This window comes from Aquila chrysaetos, chromosome 2 (genome assembly GCF_900496995.4).
Source record: "Aquila chrysaetos chrysaetos chromosome 2, bAquChr1.4, whole genome shotgun sequence".
In the NCBI taxonomy this organism is placed as follows: Eukaryota; Metazoa; Chordata; class Aves; order Accipitriformes; family Accipitridae; genus Aquila; species Aquila chrysaetos.
This window is the reverse complement of record NC_044005.1, coordinates 5,772,438-5,790,191: the sequence shown is the minus strand read 5'-3', so window position 1 is coordinate 5,790,191 and position 17,754 is coordinate 5,772,438. Positions and strand designations below refer to the sequence as shown.

The 17,754-nt window shown below is 49.8% G+C and overlaps 1 protein-coding gene across 1 annotated transcript; it reads left to right on the top strand.

The window, feature by feature from the left end:
* The first annotated feature begins 2,666 nt into the window (after positions 1-2,666).
* Positions 2,667-14,851, top strand: CCDC198 (coiled-coil domain containing 198). The gene is made up of 6 exons (XM_029998329.2): positions 2,667-2,981; positions 6,136-6,212; positions 10,265-10,351; positions 11,021-11,119; positions 11,548-11,713; positions 14,115-14,851. The coding sequence occupies exons 1-6, from the start codon at positions 2,783-2,785 to the stop codon at positions 14,360-14,362; spliced, it is 876 nt and encodes a 291-aa protein (XP_029854189.1). The 5' UTR covers positions 2,667-2,782; the 3' UTR covers positions 14,363-14,851.
* Positions 14,852-17,754: the final 2,903 nt, after the last annotated feature.

Here is a 17,754-nt window from a genome sequence, read left to right as displayed (position 1 = left end):
ACCGGTACATCTCGGCATTTGGGGATTTTTTTGACCAGGGTTTTGGACGTTACACTTCCCCTCACCCCGATCTCCGTGACAAACCACGGTGCTCTGACAAGCGGCTGCTTTCCCGGTGGTTTGGCACAAGGTGTGCACTGCAGAAAGCAACAAACAGCACATGCAGCTGTGACAGTAATTTAAAACTCATTTTCAAGGAGAAGTTTCAAGGCAGAGGCAATCTTCTGTTGTGGCTGGACATCAGACGGGTGCCCTGTGCCAAATCCTCCCCTTGGTTCACCTTTGCTCCATGTGTGGATGAGTAACAAACTCTGCTCCTCTGTGGGAAAATGCTCTGCCCCAAGTCATGGCACTGCCCTACCCTTGAGTTTTTCCCTGTTTCTTCCTTACAACAAGGGCATCAGAGCACTTAGGGGTCAATGATTTCATTTTGACTACAATAAATTTGCTGGAACATCCAATTCTGGCAAGATCAGTATCAATTATAGGTTCCAGCTGAATTTGGTGGAGGGTTTCAGGCAATAAATGAAATGGTAGAAAGGTGCAGAGAGCTTCCAGCTCTCCTGGGAGGGACCATGTGCTGACCCGAATGGCAATGTATGGGTCCAAAGCTCCTTCCAGCCCCATGTTTCTACAGCACAGCGCCTGGGAGTCGAACTGAACCTTAAATACAGATAAAAGGCTGCATTAAATAACCCCTCAGTTAAAGAAAAGGATGGGCACCTTCACGTCACCAGGAGGGCAGCAATGAAGCCAGCCTGAAGCTCAGGCGTACCCCAACCCATCCTTCCCCCCTTCAAATGCCGTCGGCTGGTGTTAAAGGCAGGTTTAAGCGAGGGGGTTAACACAAGGTTACCTGTGCCGTAGCAGGGGCTGTCACCGCTCAGTCTCGAGCTGAGCGGGTCGAAACGATGCCGATAACCCCGATCTCCACTGCTGCACGTGCACAGCTCACCCAGCAAACCCCCCCGCATCCACCCAACACCCTGCACAGCCACAGTCCAGGGAGCCCGGGTAAAGGTGCGAAGGGGTAATTTTGGCACAGCAGTTGCAAGTGGTAATATTTGGGAGCCTCTTCCAGGACCATTAGGCCCTTCTGGAACCGAGTTCAACCCCAAACTTGTTCTCGGTTTGCCCCAGCGACCTGCCAGAAGGGCATCTTTTTGCAGCCTGCCTTCCTCCCTCCACCCCAAACCCACAGCTGCTGCTCTTGGCCCTCTTTGCTTTACAAAGTAAAGGCACCCAGGTGAAACACCCAGATACAGCACGACGGGCACTAGCTTTAACATCCACGTGGGTTTTCCACTGCTCTGACACATCCATCATTGCATTTAATTCAAAGTTTTCCCAAGCTGCTTAACAGGAATGACCTTGTTCTCAGCAGGGTAGGTGGAAGAGGAAAAAAAAAAAAAAAAAAAGGAAAAAATAGACATTAAGCATTGAGAAACTCAGGAGAGAAGCAGGGTGTTGTTTCTATGTTTTCATTTTAAAAGAAAAAGGAAAAAACAATACAGACTAAGCTACTCGCCTACCTCATGCCCTGCGTGACCTGTTGTAAAGCAAAGTCACGAATGCCGTTGGTGCTTTGTGGCTGAAAACATGAACTGGTTGGGTTGCTCCAGGGATGAATAATTTCTTCTGGGAGGCGCCACCCACGGCCAGTGGCATTTCGCAGCTCAAAACCTCCCCGTTTCCATCAAGGGGGAGTTGAGAGGTTCATCCATGGATCTACTAGCCTTGAGTGCCAGACGCTTGGCTCTGCCATAACCCTCGCTCCCCTCTGCAACCCTCTTCTCCCAGGAGAAAAGCCCAAAGAGGCTCCAATCGCTCCAAACCTCTACAGGATCGCTCCAGGAATCCCAGTGGGATAAGCTTCCACTAAATGAACCCCGGTTCTGACACCGTCTTGGGCTCTCCCTCACACTCTTGGTGTTTGCTGATTTCCACATGTTTCGCAGCGGAGCCCACAGGTGCTCTGACCACCTTCCGCAACCCTACTCCTGCCACAAAACCCACCTGCAATATTAATCTTGTTGCGTAAATAATCCTCCCTACATATTTTTCAACTGCTCCACCTTGGAAATGAATGGCTCTCTACAGCTCCGAGGAAACTGTGCCCTCTGAACCCCCTAATACACCTTGGGAATGGATGGAAAAGTACAGATCCTGCTGCATTTGGCCCAAATCCTGCAGCACCTCCAAAACTGCAGAATATACTCACTTTGGCTGATGTTTTCAGGTGGTTTTGTGCTAAAGCTGCATTTTTTCCCCCGGCCGGCAGGAGCAATGGCAGAGGATGCTCCTCGGCCAGCCCCTGTCCCCATGCTGCTTCTCCCAGGCAGGGTGGGAGACGTTTTAACCCTTCTGGTGCTCCGAGGATTGAATTTCCTTCCAAAAACTGAAGATTTAGCAAAAGAGCTGCTTGTAGAAATCCCTCCACGTCAGCCAACGGCCAGCTGAGGTGGTGCTCCTGCTTGAAAAAAATCACTTGTAGGTAAAAAGCAAAGCTTCCCTGGGGCTTGGCGCTGGCTCCCCAAGCTGCTTTCCGCTTCTCCGTCAGCAGCGGCCACCTCTTGTCCCCGCAGGGGAATGGCCAGGGCCGGGTCAATGTTTAACCGAGCAGGGAAAGAAGCGTGGGAACATTGGTGGGAGCCAGCCCCGGCCTCGGCGGCTGGCAGGGAGCTCCCCGGGAACCGCGGTCGCTTGCAAAGGTCCCTCCATGTTCAGGGAGGATGGTGCATGAGGGGTTTTCCTTCTCCTTTCAAAGCCACTGCTCTGCAAAATGGGTCTGAGCTCTTCCAAAGCGCACCCCAAGGTGACCAAGGTGGCACCGATGCGTGCCAGGGAGGACCTGCCTGCTCTCACCACCCCGTGCCAGCTCCCCGGCGTGCATCTGCCGGCCGCGGCAGAATGGGGAAAATCCACGTTTTACGGGGAACTTCCACCTCTCCGGGAGACCTGGTATGGGAGAGCCTCTGCAGGTAAGGGGGTCATTAACAAATTAGTTCTAAGCGCAGGGCAGAGACCCACGGGGCAACAGCTGGGGCTGCGGGTTTGGTTGCTGCAGTGTGGGGTGGGTGTAGGTGTGTGCCATTCTGTATCAGTAGCTTTTTGCCATTTCCAGGACATTTTAGCTTTGGGAAAACTCATTTCCCACCCCCAGCCCGTTTTGGAAAGCGTGTTGGTCACCAGAGCGCAGATCCCAGGCTCCTTACTCCCATCAGTCATCCACTTGGGAACAGCCCCGCTCCCCAGCATCGACCTGGCAGGCGATGACACCAGCCTGCATCCCAGCAAGCCCTCGTGCAGCAGCCCCGTAACTCCCAGTTATACACCCATTCCGCTCACCTGCCACCGCTGGGCATATCGATATCATTAGCTAAATTAGCATTAGATTTTGGGTAACGTGCTCAGCAGGTAAAACTCAGCATTAAAATAAATTATAGCCACATCTCGCACAGGGCTAATTTCATGAGCCGAGAGGCAGAGGAAGGCAAATAGCGTAGCTATGTTTTTCTACAAGTGGCACCGTGCAGCCTCTCCCACAGCCTTTCACAGCGGGGATTAAACTCCATCCATACCCAAACCCTTCCCGGAGGCGAGGAAGGATGTTTGCGCCCATCTGGAAGGGGATGCGTAGCTCTACAAAAAGCTGGATGGCGAAGAACGGCTTCCCACAGCCGCGCCAGGTGAGCGTTGGGGGAAATCCCCGTGAACACCAACATGGTTTGAGAAAGGGCAATGCAGACGAAGGAGGTTCTGCAGCCCTGGCACCCTTCTCCCCTCTTCCATTTCCAAAAATGAATTTCTGACACATGCCGAGCAGCGTTAAGCACCGCTGCTTCACCGGGGGCTGGATATTTCCTTTAGGATCATCCACTGGGAGGCATCAGGAAACAGTGAAAGCAAATAAACCTCTGGCACGATAGCAGTGATGTTCCCAGAGCTGGAGGTCTTGGGGAGAATACAGATCAGGTTTGGCTGTACAACAGGGGGTTTCAAGTACTTAGTGACAGCAAGAACAACCAAATATTCCTGTTCTGGAAAATTAACATCACTGGGCATTTAACAAGTGCTTCTCAGAAATGTGCACTTTTATAAAAAACTTTAAAAACCCCCTTAATAAATGTCATTTTCCATTACTTTTCATTTTCAGAAATAAAAAGAGCATGCTCAAGAGTACTTGAGCAACGTATTAACTTGAGCTGCTGTCTAAATAAGCAAAGCCTCCAAGAGAGTAGGCTTTATTTGGTTTATGAGGGTTATTTGGTTTATGAGGGTTCATCTTGGCTTGTGTTAAATCCCGCTTCCTCCAGTGGGGAGAATCTGCTGCTACTAAAGTGCAAGGGTGAAAAATAAAAGTCACGAGAATGACTTCGGCTTGAGCCCGTGCTCCCTCGGTGATGGCTGTGCGGTGGGACGATGGTCCCTCCCCGCCAGGGACCGTTCCTGCCCCAGGACCGAGCAGGTTTGGGGCCAGCGAGCACTCGGCTCCCAGTTCTCTATCTGTAGAGAATAAGGGCAAACCTCCTACAAGACACATGCATGGATAGGATGAGAGGGAATAATTGAAATATATTTTTAAAAAACCCAAACAAACCAACTCATAAGGGAGAAATAACTTCCCCAAAGCGATACACCTTGCCAGAACAAGCTTCGCCTAAGTCCAAGCCCCAGCCCTTGCCTGTGCCAGGTCCCATGTTCCCAGCACCGTGAGCCACCTCCTTACATTTTACTTCACCCTTCGAAATTCTTTATGCGCTAATTCGTCCTGCAGATTGAGAGGCAATGACTTAATAACCTCCCTTTTGCTATTACAAGCTGCTATTTCAGCCTGTGTTCCCCGGCAGCTGAAGTCTGTCTCCGGAGGAACCTCCCGCGCTGGAAATTTTCACTTCAGGCGCCCATTCCTGCATGTGCGGAGCACCTGCAGCTTCGCTCAGCAGTTAATCATTGCCAGTGCTCAGCAAAGCCCAGCAATCATTTATCCGATGGAGTCACCGTCTCCTCCCAAACCCCAGCGCCCACCCTCCCTCCGTCACCTTCTCTCTCTTGGAGAAGAGCCCTGCCTTGGCAATCTTCCATGGGGCTCATTTAAAGGGACCACTAAAGTCTCCCATAAGGTGACCTCCAAATTATTATTTCTCTTTTTAATATAACTACTACATTTGGCATCAACTACAATGTAGTTCCTGCACTTTATCCCCAACTCTCCTCTCCCGTGGCCACCTCGGGGCTCCCACCACGTGGGAGCAGGAGCTGCTCAGCAACACCTCGCTCAACTCCGTGTATAAAATGGCATTTGAATGCGCCAAGACAGTTTTTTTTGGGATAAAGAAGCTCTTTTGCAAAAGAAATACGTACTGCACGTGCAGGTATTTATTTGCGCAAAAGGCAGCAGTGTCCACCCGAGAGCACCAGCGCAGAACGGACCCGAGCTCAGATCACGTTCAGGCCCCGGCGAAAGCACAGCTTTAATAACTAACAGGGGACCGCTAGTGCGTAGCACGTTATTTCAGGCCGATTTCCAAAGATGAGGGTCTGTGATCGTACAGCTTATCGGACCGTAACCCACTGACTCCTGAACCCATTGGCTGGCTGTAGCCCAGCTCTGCCGAGGTCAGTAAAAGCATCAGAGATATTTGTCAGTTCCACCAAAAAATAACAATAATAAAGTCTCAGGGACTGAGCAGCAAGAAAAGACCCAAACTGCTGCCTGCTCCCCACTTTAAAAGGGCAGGCAGCGAGGAAGCAGCAAAGGTCACAGGTTTCTTGGCCAGCTGATGGTCACCGGCTATGGGAGGAGAAGAGGACCCTTGGTCACACGGGGGGGACCCAGGGACTCCACAGGAGACATGGAGGATGGCTATTGTCACATATAGGATGTATGGGGGGTTGTAGAGGGAAGTAGGAGAGGTACGCGGCAGACACAGTTGTTGGAAACCACAGGTACATCCTCACTTCATTTCTGTGGCTAATAGAATAATTTATACCATGTGTTACGGTGGTACACCAAGAGAGACATTAGTAGGACATGCCAACCAAAAAATATGGCAGAAAACTATTGCTGAGTACAGCCTAGCAGTTGATGATCACCCAAAACTAACTTCATCCATTTCTTCTCTAATCTTTAAGGGCCCCTTTCTTTCAACACCGTGCTGGAAAAGGGAGAAACCAGCATCATTAAACAGCACCCGCCTCGAAGACCTCAAGTAAGACGAGTTTGAAAAGCTGCCTATGAGTTGCTCTGATTGAGCCGTTGACGTGGGCTTTCTCGGGGACACGGGCACATGTCACAGCACCGCAGTGGGGGAAACAAATATCCTACAGCAATGCAAGTAGGAGGTCCTATTTCTAGAAGATCGTCCCTAGATGAGCTTTATCACCAGCCCAAGTTTGATACCTGGGGTAGAGCAGGTACGTTGACTGCAGAGAGGTTATTTTTGGTTCATTAACACAAAGGAGAGGACTTAATCTTTTAAGAACAGCCAAAGAGGGGCCAACGCAGCGAAGCCCTGCTTTTGCCCTCCTGCCTGTCTCCATGGGTCCGTGCCTCACTGGCCAGCCCTCGTGTGCTATGGAGACATCCAACGAGGACACGCGTCCCAGCGCTGGCCCTGAGGCCACCTCTCCTGTAATGACCCACTTTCCTTAGTGGTGTCTGGGTACCTGCAGCCAAATCTTAGTGCTCCCACGGGGCTGATGTGGCCAAGACGGAGCCCTTTGCAGAAGGGACGCAACTTGCATCACGTGGGACTGGTTTTGGCTCTTCAGGTCAAGTATCTCATCAAGGCCTGGCATCGGCTTAGGGGCAGAGAGGCAGGTAAAGCAGGCAGATGTGCTTTGCAATAGGGGCCGGTGAAAGCACAGACCAATTATTTTAGGTTTTGAGAAATGCTATGCACGCTGTGTACCTTCACCTTCTCCCCTCAATAGCTCTGTATATACATGTGCGCACACACACACACATCTATATATCTAGATATAAAAAAAAAAATCCCCCCCAAACAAACATAAAACACCGTTGTTCACTCCTCCTCAACCTCCTTCCTTTCCCCTTCCTGCACTTCCCAGATCTCTTCCCCTCCAAGCCCTGAAACCCATGACTCTGCCTGACCTGGCAATCAGGTTTTTCCCCACACAAGAGTTATCATAGCACAAATAAAGCTCAAAAAACTATATTTACATCCATATAATTTACTGCACGGAAGGAAAGGAAACACCACTAGTGTACCATGCTGCACAAGGGTTAGAGTTACTATTTAATTTAAAAAAAAAAAGAAAAAGGTGACAAGAAGCCCTCCACATGCATTTTCTGTGCTGATAGTTTTCTACACTGATGCTTTCATACAATAAAAAACCTGGTGAGGGTCAGGCCTTGGAGAGCCCCCATCATGTGCTCACAGGCCTAAGTCAGAGCTGCATTGCCAAGGCTGTACAACTCTTGCCATAAATCAGGTTATTTAAAACCCCAACCCGGAGCAGCACGCTGCTTCCTCCGCTCCGCCTGAATTTTCATTGCTTCTCCACACCCTCCCAAACCAGCCAGCAATACTTCCAACTTCCCATCTCTTACCTGCTCACCACAGAGGATGCAAAACTGCCTGTGTTTGGCTGAGATTGAGTTCTCCCTCCTTCCCTGCGTGCCCACAGGGCGTCAGGGATGGGCATCGGGGTCACCGGGCTCAGCTCCGCTCTGGATGCCCCGGAGCTGCAGCTCCCCCACTTTGCTCCTCAGATCTTTCTCTTTCAGAGCCCTTGCTTGAGACTTTTGGGTGCATTTCTTCTCTGCTGCTTGGGTCAGGTCTGGGGACTCTAAAACTGAGAGCAAACAGGGCTCAGAGGAATAAAAACAGGCAGGGAAAGGGGACAACTTGACCAGACCCCTCCAAGCACAGATGCAGCAGGGTGTTCTTCTTGGGGAAGTGCTCAGCTGCTGGAAATAATCCCCCCCCTCCCCCATGCTCTCATTTAGGTAGGACTTTCAATTAGCAATTAAGGATCAATGTTGTACCTGCTGCTGAGACCCCTCTAAGAGAAAACCCAGCTGCACTGGGCACATCAGCAGCCTAATTAGGTGGCTGGAGAGAGTCCTCAGCAGTGGGTGGTTGGGGATAAACAGAGGCAAACACACTTCTTGGCTGTTTAACCCATGAAAGAGAAGTATTTGCGCAGACTGGCCATGTGCTTCTCTGTAGTGCTCCTATCCAGTGCTCCTGGGTCATCCCAGCACTGGGTGCAGCTTGGAGTAGCCCTGGGGCTGCCCTGGGTTACGCCAGCACCGAGCCGCCCCTCAGCTGACCACACTGGTCATCTTCCTTCCCGGGCACCTATATAGCCCCTTGCCATTAAAATTCTTGGGTGAACATCTCATCCCCCTGTGCTGCTTTGAGACTCCCCTGTTCCTCCCTGAGAGCATCTCCACTTTCCCAAAAATTCAGTGACAAACGCTCTGCACATGTCCCACAACAGCAAAGCCACTGAAGCAGGGCTGCTTTCCTCAAGCCTTCCTTGCTGTGATTAAGGTCTTTTTAATGTAATAAAGAACAGAAAAGGCACCGGACGGGGTCAGTTAAACCCCCTCCATGCCAGGCTGTGGCTCTGGCCGAGACTGGTGGCTTCAGAGAGCACAGGCAGCCACCAACTATTGAAGAATGTGACCCTGGATTTGGTGGGAGGTTGAGGCAGCAGCACCTGGAATAAACCCAGCTATATCGTGTGAATTGTCACATGGAATTACAGCCTCATTTAAAAATCTCCTACCAGCGTGTAATTTTTAGTCATTGATCTTATTTCCATTACGGCTGTATTTATGTATTATTAAAACACTGATGATACTCATTTGCAGGACAATGACACCGTTAATCCTACCCTGTGCTTCTGCCATGGCTGTTAGGGAGTGTAAACCACACCAGCAAAAGCTCTTTTCCCTGCAGGAATATTTTCAAAGACAGCGGAGCAGGATGACGTGGCCTTCTCAAGGACTTTTAGAGGATTTTGGTCAGAGAGTATTTCCAGAGAAAAATCCTGTGAGGTTCACAGAGACGAAATTAAAGAGTCAATTTTCCAGCCTGCGACACAACTTTAGCTGAAAGCCTGAAACTTGGCTTCCCCGCTGCGCCCAGCGAGACGGGCCGATTGCTGCAGGAGTTTTTTTGCCTTCAGCCACCCCACGCTGGCTGCCTTGGTGGCATCTGGGAGCGATGCACAACCCGGACCGCAGTTTGTGGTGTCACATGCTGCCATCTAGTGCCATTTTTTAAGCTTCATCTTCAGTTTTGTGGGGTTTTTTTGATGCTGAGACAAGTGAACTTGGTGTTGGGGGCTGATGGGGAATTCCCCCTTTACGTGGCGCTGCTGACTTTTTTTCTCCTGTGTTTTTGCATTGATTTGCAGGATGCTTCAAAAGTACAGTCAGGCTTTGGCAGCAGACAGTCAGAGACATATCGCCATTTATTCAACACTAGTTCATATTCAAGGAGTTAATGATGTCCCACATAAAGAGTAAACCAGGTCTTACTGATGACATCCTTGATGATGCTCCCCTTAATTTTTATGGAAGCTGTACAGAGCTCCCATCTTGAAGGGGACACCAGCATTATCAAGCCATGAAATGACCCTGTATCATCTAGTACTTTGGCATGATTTAAGGAGGCAACTTAGCTCCTTAAGACAAAAATCCATGCTCAGAGCAATCTGTAAAGCAAGTCTCTGCCCACTTCCATTAGCCGCCAGGAAAGGCACTTTGTACCTCATGCAGTCCTGCAGAGAAAGGTTGAACTCAGGCCAACATAAAAGAGACTGGTTGGACAGAGGGAATGGTGCTCTGGGTCTCAGGTATCTGGGATCTGCCCTTGGATGACCTACTAGGAGACATTACATTAAATTACGATACCTCTCCATGCTTCAGCTTCAACATGGAGCAATCATCTGGGCTGGGGGTTGTCTTCACTCTGGTCTTGGTTGGAGCTTTGGGCATTGTTGAGTCTCAAAGAGAAATACCTACAGGGATGAAACTAATGTCAAACGGGGTTTTTTGCTGCTTTGACTCTAATGCAGGAGATTCCCCCAGTTTTCTCCACTCCTGAAGCACCTAAGGGGATGTTCATCTCCCTGTGCATCTGCTAGAGATGCCAATCTCCTTCCTGTATCCCAAGCAGCTGGGCCAGAATTGGAGCTGGAAAAATGTCAAGGCAGTTTCATATCAGCTTTTATGATTGTGTGGAACAACCAATGCTGAATATTATAAATATTGGACTTGTAGAGGCTTGAACCTGCTGGCCCTCCGCAAGCAATCGCTCCTGCAAAGCCCTGGAGTCAGCAAGAGGTGGTTGCAACCCCAAAAATGAAGGTAAGGGCATGGGTTGAGCTCCGTGCATGGGTCATTGCTGGCTGCAGGCTCTCACGGTTCGGGCACCCCGAAGAGCAGAAGTTGGTGTTTTACACCGGCTGCGCTCCTGTCCCTGGCTGAGCCCAGGAACTGGCTGAAACACCAGCGTGCGAGTGAAAGGATACAAAATAAGGGGAAAGTTTCTGAATCTCCAGTATGAGAGTTCCCTGGATGAGGTGGACCTGCTAAGCCAAGACCTTAAATATTTTTGAGGCTAAAGGTTTGAGGACCGCTTTTTTAAACGGCTGAGCAACTTGAACACCCATCGCTTGCAGTCGGCAGGGAGAAGGCTGCGAGTGCTGCGTGCCCTAAACATCCCCCGCAACCCCTTTGGATCATGAGATTATCTTGGACAGCCGACTCAAAGCGGTAACACCTCGAGGGCCAGAAACATGTATACATTGTTTTAATGAAGATTTTTTTTCCGTCATGCCCCAGAGCTGTGAAATAAACTGCAAACGCATTGAAAACCTGTGATAAATTGCTGCAAGTTGGCTATGCAGGGAAAAACTCGCTGCTTTTATCTGGGGAGCGCCCGAGGGGCCAGGTGTGGGTTTGCGAGCTGGTGGCTGTTCCTTTCTCTTTCAGAAAGTGCAGGTGTATTTATTTACATTTTTAAATACCTTGTAGGCTCTGGAGAAGAGGGGGCAAAGCCTGAGACACCTCCCGGGCAGGCGGCAGCACTTGCACAAGCTGCAGATGCTGGACTTGACCCGCAGGCGCCGAGAGGTAACGCTGAGACGGATTTGGGGATAGGCTGGGGATTCCCCTCTCGGACAGGGGTTTGCCCATCCCTGGTGTTTCTCCCACGGACCAGGAGGCTTAAAGCCTGTTGCTGGGAAGGTCAAATGGAGCTTTCCCGGTGGCTCAGGCAGAGGAGAGGTGGGGAGCATCCCCGGGGCCCCTGTGATCAGTAATTACTGCTGATTTTTCCAACGCTTTGCCCTCATTTGGCCGTGGCTCATGAAGAAACCAAAACTCTCTGTCCGGGTCATGTTCTGTCACGTACCCAGTTTGGCAAATACCATTTGCCCGGGTTAAACTACTCGACTGCGTAATTATTTTCAGCGCCAACCCCCTAATGATATGCCACGTCGAGCTGTTAAAACGTGTTCTCTCCTCTGCTGCTTCTGTTGACGACTCGTTTGCAAACCCAGGCAGAGCTGAAGCGAAATCTCCACGGGGAGGCCAAAATCAATAAAGAAAAAATCAAGGAATTCAGCCCAAAGAAAGTCCTTGACACTCTCCAGAGAGGTGACAGCGCTGAAAGCCGAGACCTCGTCCCTGCTGAGCACAATCAGCGTTTTCATGGAGACGACCATGGTAAGTAGAATAATTTTCCAAGGAGATGTAAAACTCGCCAGCGTCTTAAATGTCATCAGAGAAGTTTCCCTATGGAAGCTGCTTCCACTGCTCCATCTCCTGCTGTGACACGGTGCAAGTTCAAAAGACGGAGTGGGGGGAAAGCAGTGAGATGTGGTCGCAATGCAAAGCATTGGGATGGCTCAGAGCAGGACGCGGGTCTCTGGGTTGCTTCTCTGATAGCATCCAAACAGACCTGAGTGGGTGCGAATTAAGAGCCATGGACTAGCCATAGGGGCATAAAACTAAAGTCCTCAGGGCCAGGCCCCTGCACGAGCAGGTTCCCACTAGCGGGAGAGTCTCAGCTTGTCCCACGTGAGGACAGAGGATGTCCCCAGGGTCCCACATCCTTGGAGGGTCAGGGTGTCCATCAGGCAAAAGAGTCCCAGGAGGTGACCGTAGAGACTGCTGCATAGGTGGACATACACGAGCTAAGGGAAACATCTGAAGCTCCACCAACGTGACAGCCAAAGGGGTGAAGGAGAAAAAAAAATGGAAACCGACTGCCTGAAGATCAACCTTTACACCAGGATTTGCCCCCCAGCCTCTGCCCTAGCACGGGACACCTCCTGCCCGAGCCCGGGCCGTGCTCAGGTGGATGTAGGCTGTGACAGCGTCCCAGTGGTCACTCTGGCAGGGTTGGCAGGCACCGATTAAAATGTGCCCTGCCAGCTTTCCTTCAAGCACAAGACACGAGTTACTCTGGCAGAGTCTCCGCCACAACACGCATCCATTTTCAGGTGGGCAGCCGAAGCCAAGACCCAACCCAGCGATTGCCCCGTGCAGGCACGGAGCCCGTCCCTTCCTGGAGGGGCTGAACCGCGGGTAGCTGCAGGCATCAGCGGCTACACAACTGCGTGGTCCCCCGGCAAAACATACCAGGGCACACGGGCAACCAACCAGCTCAAATCTTCAGCTGGGGTCAAGCAGGGTGGGCTTCAGAAGAGCTCTTCTACTGCACCAGGTTGGCTACATCTCAAATTTTTCTGCTCTGGAGAAAGGAAGTGTGATGTTCCCCTGCAACAAAAGGGCAAGCTGGATGATTTGAGATCAGTGGTTATTTTCAGGGACCTCGTGAGACTGTTTTTTGGGAGAAGAGTCAGCCTTGCGTCTCCCCCTTGACATGCGTGAAGGACTGACGGAGGGTACCCACGTACATTTTGGAGTGTTGAACCTTGCAGTAAGTCTTCCCTGGCAAAGCACCCTTGGGCACGTTGGGAAACTGGAACCTGGCTCAGCAGAAGAAAGAAATGGAGAATGAGCTGCTTAAGCAAGAGCTGCCAGAGATTTGCTCCTGGCTGCATCATTGCATGGTCCACCAATATGTTGCATTCATATGTATGGGGTAGCCTCTGGACTCCTGCCATCCTTAAATGACCATGGGGTAAACGTTACAGTCACTGAGGTTACTCACTTTTTAGGACTAGTTTTATATGGAAACCACTTCCCACTGCCCAGAGCCAGCCAATTTCCCTTGCAGATTTGCATCCCTCCGGGTGATGTGTAATTAAGGTGAGATGTTCCCGGTTAGACAATTTCCAGCCGTGGCTCCGTGTTACTTTCGATGTCTGACGTGAAAACGCATGAGGTGAAATTCATTTAACGGTGACAAGATCTCAGCCTCTCTTGGGCACGTCTCCCTGCTGCAGCCCACGCCGCAGCGCAGGATGGAGCACGGCACGGTCTGCACGACTGCGATGCCCGCAACCGCCGAGCAGGGGCTTTCCATTCCCCCGCGCCCCTCGAGGACGGGCGAGCAGCGGGAACGGACGTAGCGTAAATCTGGAGGGCTGACCTGCGGTGCTTTGTATTTGCACCGGTTGATGTAGGCTGGGGGAGCAGCTTCTGAGGGGGGGATGGAGATGCCAGGGCACAGAAGGTGACCTCGCTGTCCCTAACGAAGGGGAAATCGAAGCGAATCTCAGCCGCCACTTCGTACCGACGTCCCCGAGGCACGAGCTCTGTTCTGCTTTGCTTGCATGTGACAACCTTCGGCACAGGCTGGAAACATATCGCCGAGGGTAAAAATGCTTAAATGGGTGAAAAACTTCTCTGACGGTGAACTTTCACCAGGAGAAAGGAGAACAGGCTTGGCTGCTCCTATTCCCTTGTGTTTCTTCACCTCAGCTCGGGGATAAAACCATATTGCCTCTTGCCAGACTCTGTAATTTCACCAAATATAACCCTGAATATATTATACCTTACCCTGCCCAGCCCCGAGCGTGGGGTCTGGTCTTGAAGGGATCTCTCAGGGTCATCTTTACATGCCTCCAGCTGCCAATAGCCATTTCCAGCTAAACGCTAGGCGAATGGGCATGCAGCTCTGCAAAATTATGATTTTTTTTTTTTTTTCCCCCCCAAGGAAACACGTGGGGTGGAGGACTCTCCACGCAGCACGATGGGGCTGAACTCTCTCCAGGCAGGAGCGGGAAGGTTGACCTGTGGTTCTGCAGGGAGCCGCGGACGAGGGATCTGTTCTGGGACACCTCCAGCACAGGCTCCGACGAGTGGGAAAGGGAAGAGAAGAAGATTTACCGCAAACCTACGCTTGTGAGAACCAAGACGGAGAGAGTTTCTCTCTTCGATGACTTCTTTGATAGGGATTTCTAGTGGCACGGCTTGGGGTGAGAGGGATGTGCTGAAGAAAAAAGCCACGGCTCTGGTGGGGCTGAAACCCCCCTCGGATAGATGGACTGAGGGTGGAGACATGGTGTTGGCAGTAAATGGCATTTCTGGGAGTACGGGCTGGTGGAAAGGACAGCTGGAAATGAGGAGATCACTGACGTGGAGTGAATAATGACTGTCTGGGTTCTGCGGCTGAATCAAAATATCTGAGGAAAAAATGTCTCGGACTGAACAACAATGAAGTGGGGGTGGAGGGAGGAGGAGGAGGAGGCTGGCAAAAAAACCAAGCAGAAGCTGGAAAATATTCTGGGTTAACCCCAAATCTAAAGTTCCGGCTGAAATGAAATGTTTCGCTTGCCTTTGGGTTACTCAACCTTTCTGTTTAACTTGTTTTTAACCTTACATCCTTTTCTAAACCACAAAAACCCAGTTCAAAAATGCAAGATAAAATTATTCATTTAGGAAATATTTAAAATAAATATTCTGGCATATCTAAAATTCCTTTTTGACATTTTTGGGGAATTTCCTCTCCTCCCCTGCCCCAGACACAGAAATACATGTAAGTTCTTCAGTACTAACCTCCAGTTTATGGAAAATTTTCTGAAAAAGCTGCCTTTCATTCACTTGCCTTCTCTGTCCAGGGTTCAGTGCTGCACAGGGAACGGTGGAAGCTGAGGGATCTCCAGTATGTCCTGCACGCACTTACTCCGGTGGTGCTGGTCAAGGCTGCTGCATCCACCAAGAATTTGAACAAGCTGCCCTGTTGCAACCTGACATTTCCAAGTATATTGAAAAAGATGGTTATATGAAGGGTACCAGGTCTATCAGAGAGCCATGCAGTTTCCATCTCTCCTAAACTGTATTTTTTTCATAAAATTGTCTGCTTTTCCTTACAAAATCATTTGTTATCTGAGGGAACGTCACCCAGTTCTCGTGTCTCCTATCTGGCTGGTTTTGTAGGTCCGTAAAGGCCACTGCAGTACAGGTGCGTCAGCTTTGTGGAACACAGTAAGTCAGTCAAGCACATATATCAAATAAAATTTCAGTTACACATCATGTAGCTATTTTAACATGACAAACTGGATATGTAGGGGACTGGTGCTACACAAGGGAGGGATAGAGCCCACCGCCAGCCCTGGCAAGAAGACCTGCCTGATTCCCCGCATCAGTTTTGCCTCTGTTTGAAGTTGCAGAGCTGACAAAGGGCATTAACTCTTCCTCTTATCTCCTGCTTATCTCCCTCAGCTGCTTTCCACTTGGTCTCTTTAAAACTACCAGGGGGTAAAACATCTTCAAATCAGCTCGTTGCCACAGAGCAGAGACTCCAGGAGTAACAAATATGATTATCATCAGAGCGACTTTCATTTCCTTCAGCTGGAAATCTTATCCTCTTATTTTTCAAGTTAGGACATCCAGAATAACTACATCTGGAGTCAGTTCTCAATTATCCAGGACAGCGCAGGGCTTGGGTGGCTCAGGACAGATGAAGTATGTCCTGCATCGCTGTCTCAAACCTCTGCTACCTCCCAGAAAGCTGGTTTGGATGTGTCTGCTCTGCATCTTCAGCTTCCTGGATTACATAGCCAGAAAAAGAGCAGGAGACACATTTTTACACATATTTAGGGGAGTTAGACACCCATGGCTGACTGAGTTTCAATGGTACTTAGCTATTTGTCTCTCTCAAGCTTTATTGAAAATCCCAGACAGAGCAGGAGCTGGAAATCACAGCCAAAGCCCCAACTCAAAGGTGGAGCCTCCAGCATAGCTGCCCAGCACTGAGCTTCTCTGTCCTGATTTCACCTCTCTCTCTTTTTGACATCCCTGAATGCATAGCCCATTACAGCACATCTACACGCTTCATGAAGAAAACTGCTCTTTGGAGAAAGCCCACACACCACGCGTGATTTCACTGAAAAGCCAAGAAAACAAACCCCAACACAGACAAGGAGGAAGAAGAGAAATTATTTTAACGAGAAAGGAGAACTGCTCGTGGCTAATGAGTTCGTGTCTGGAGTCTGTGCGTTTTAAAAATGCCCCTGAGAACTTTGCTGATAAACATGGTCATCGTGTGTGAGCTGGAAATATCATGAGAGCTTTGAATTCAACGTTGAGGGTATGCTGAAAAGGTCAATGATTTAATGGGCTGGAACAATTAATCTGGCACTTGTCTATACACCTGTTCTCTTAATGATGTGACACATCTCCCTTCTGTGTTTCCATCTGTCAACAATTAAGCTATAATTGGTGGAAATGCAATTTATCTCAGATAGAGCTGATTAGTTTTCCAATAATCATGTTGCCAGCACTGGGGAAGAGTGCTGCCCACGGAGAAGTGTATGTGGACCAGTCAATCCATATCACAGACTGTGCAGAGAAGAGACTCTGAGCATTAATTTATCAATTTACAGTGTGCAAAATTTGCTCTCATGGAGGCGATAAAACCAGCAAACCCGCTTTCTACTTCTGGTGCTCAAAATTGTTTGTCTGTGCTGCTCTCGATTGTATTAATTCATCATAACCTGTAGAGAGGCAGATGGCAACTCATCCTTTTCTCATGTTTTCTAACATCCTTCCAGAGGCTGGAAATGAAAATGTTATCTCTATTACTAAAGGTGAAACTTAGACTTTTCTACAAATTGCAGAAGATGGAAAAAACCCACAACGCGTATGCTGCAACTCAGCAAGGAAGACTTTACAAAGATGTTTTTCTCTGAATAGCTCCCGATTCCAAATGCTCAATATTAACTGAAAATTTGAAGGCTGAGTCATTACAGCCAACTACGGAGAAGATGAAACTTGCCGCTCACCCTAACCGAGCACACACAGCTTCAACCCGAATCCCGCACCGCAGAAACCAGTGTTTTAGCAGAGCCCCTTGCCTTGACCTCTGCTGCATCCCGGCTGGCAGGCATGGATGTGGGATGAGTTTTAAAGGATGACGATGAGTTAACCTGGGGGGGGGGGGTTGATTTTGGCGGTGCGGAGCAATGCGTGGTCAGAGGAGGAAGAGCCAAGAGGGGAGATTTCAGAGCAGGGAAGAAGACTGGGATTTGCCTGACCTAATTCTGGCTATCTAAGGGCTGTGAAGCTGATATAAAACAGTCGCCTACTCTGTTTATAGCTGAGAGGAGGAGTGAGAGACATCTCCAGGGAATGATGTTTCCTCCTGTCTATCCTGGGATGGGGAGTTACCTGCTGGCTAAAAAGGTGTTTCTGTGGCTATCTCACACCACCCACCCAGCTTTGAGGCAAGGCTGGACCCATCCTGCAGGTTAAACGTGTCTCCACAGAGAAGCTGTGCTGAGGCAGAAGCTGCTCAGGGCAGATTCAGCACGTTCAGAGAGTTCACATTATCAGTTTTCACCAAAATGACACAG

Coding starts and splice junctions, on each gene's coding strand:
- CCDC198 (XM_029998329.2), top strand. CDS start 2,783: ATGGGTCTGAGCTCTTCCAAAGCGCACCCCAAGGTGACCAAGGTGGCA. Junction 10,352..11,020: donor TTGCAACCCCAAAAATGAAG/GTAAGGGCATGG, acceptor AATACCTTGTAG/GCTCTGGAGAAGAGGGGGCA. Junction 11,714..14,114: donor TTTTCATGGAGACGACCATG/GTAAGTAGAATA, acceptor TTCCCCCCCAAG/GAAACACGTGGGGTGGAGGA.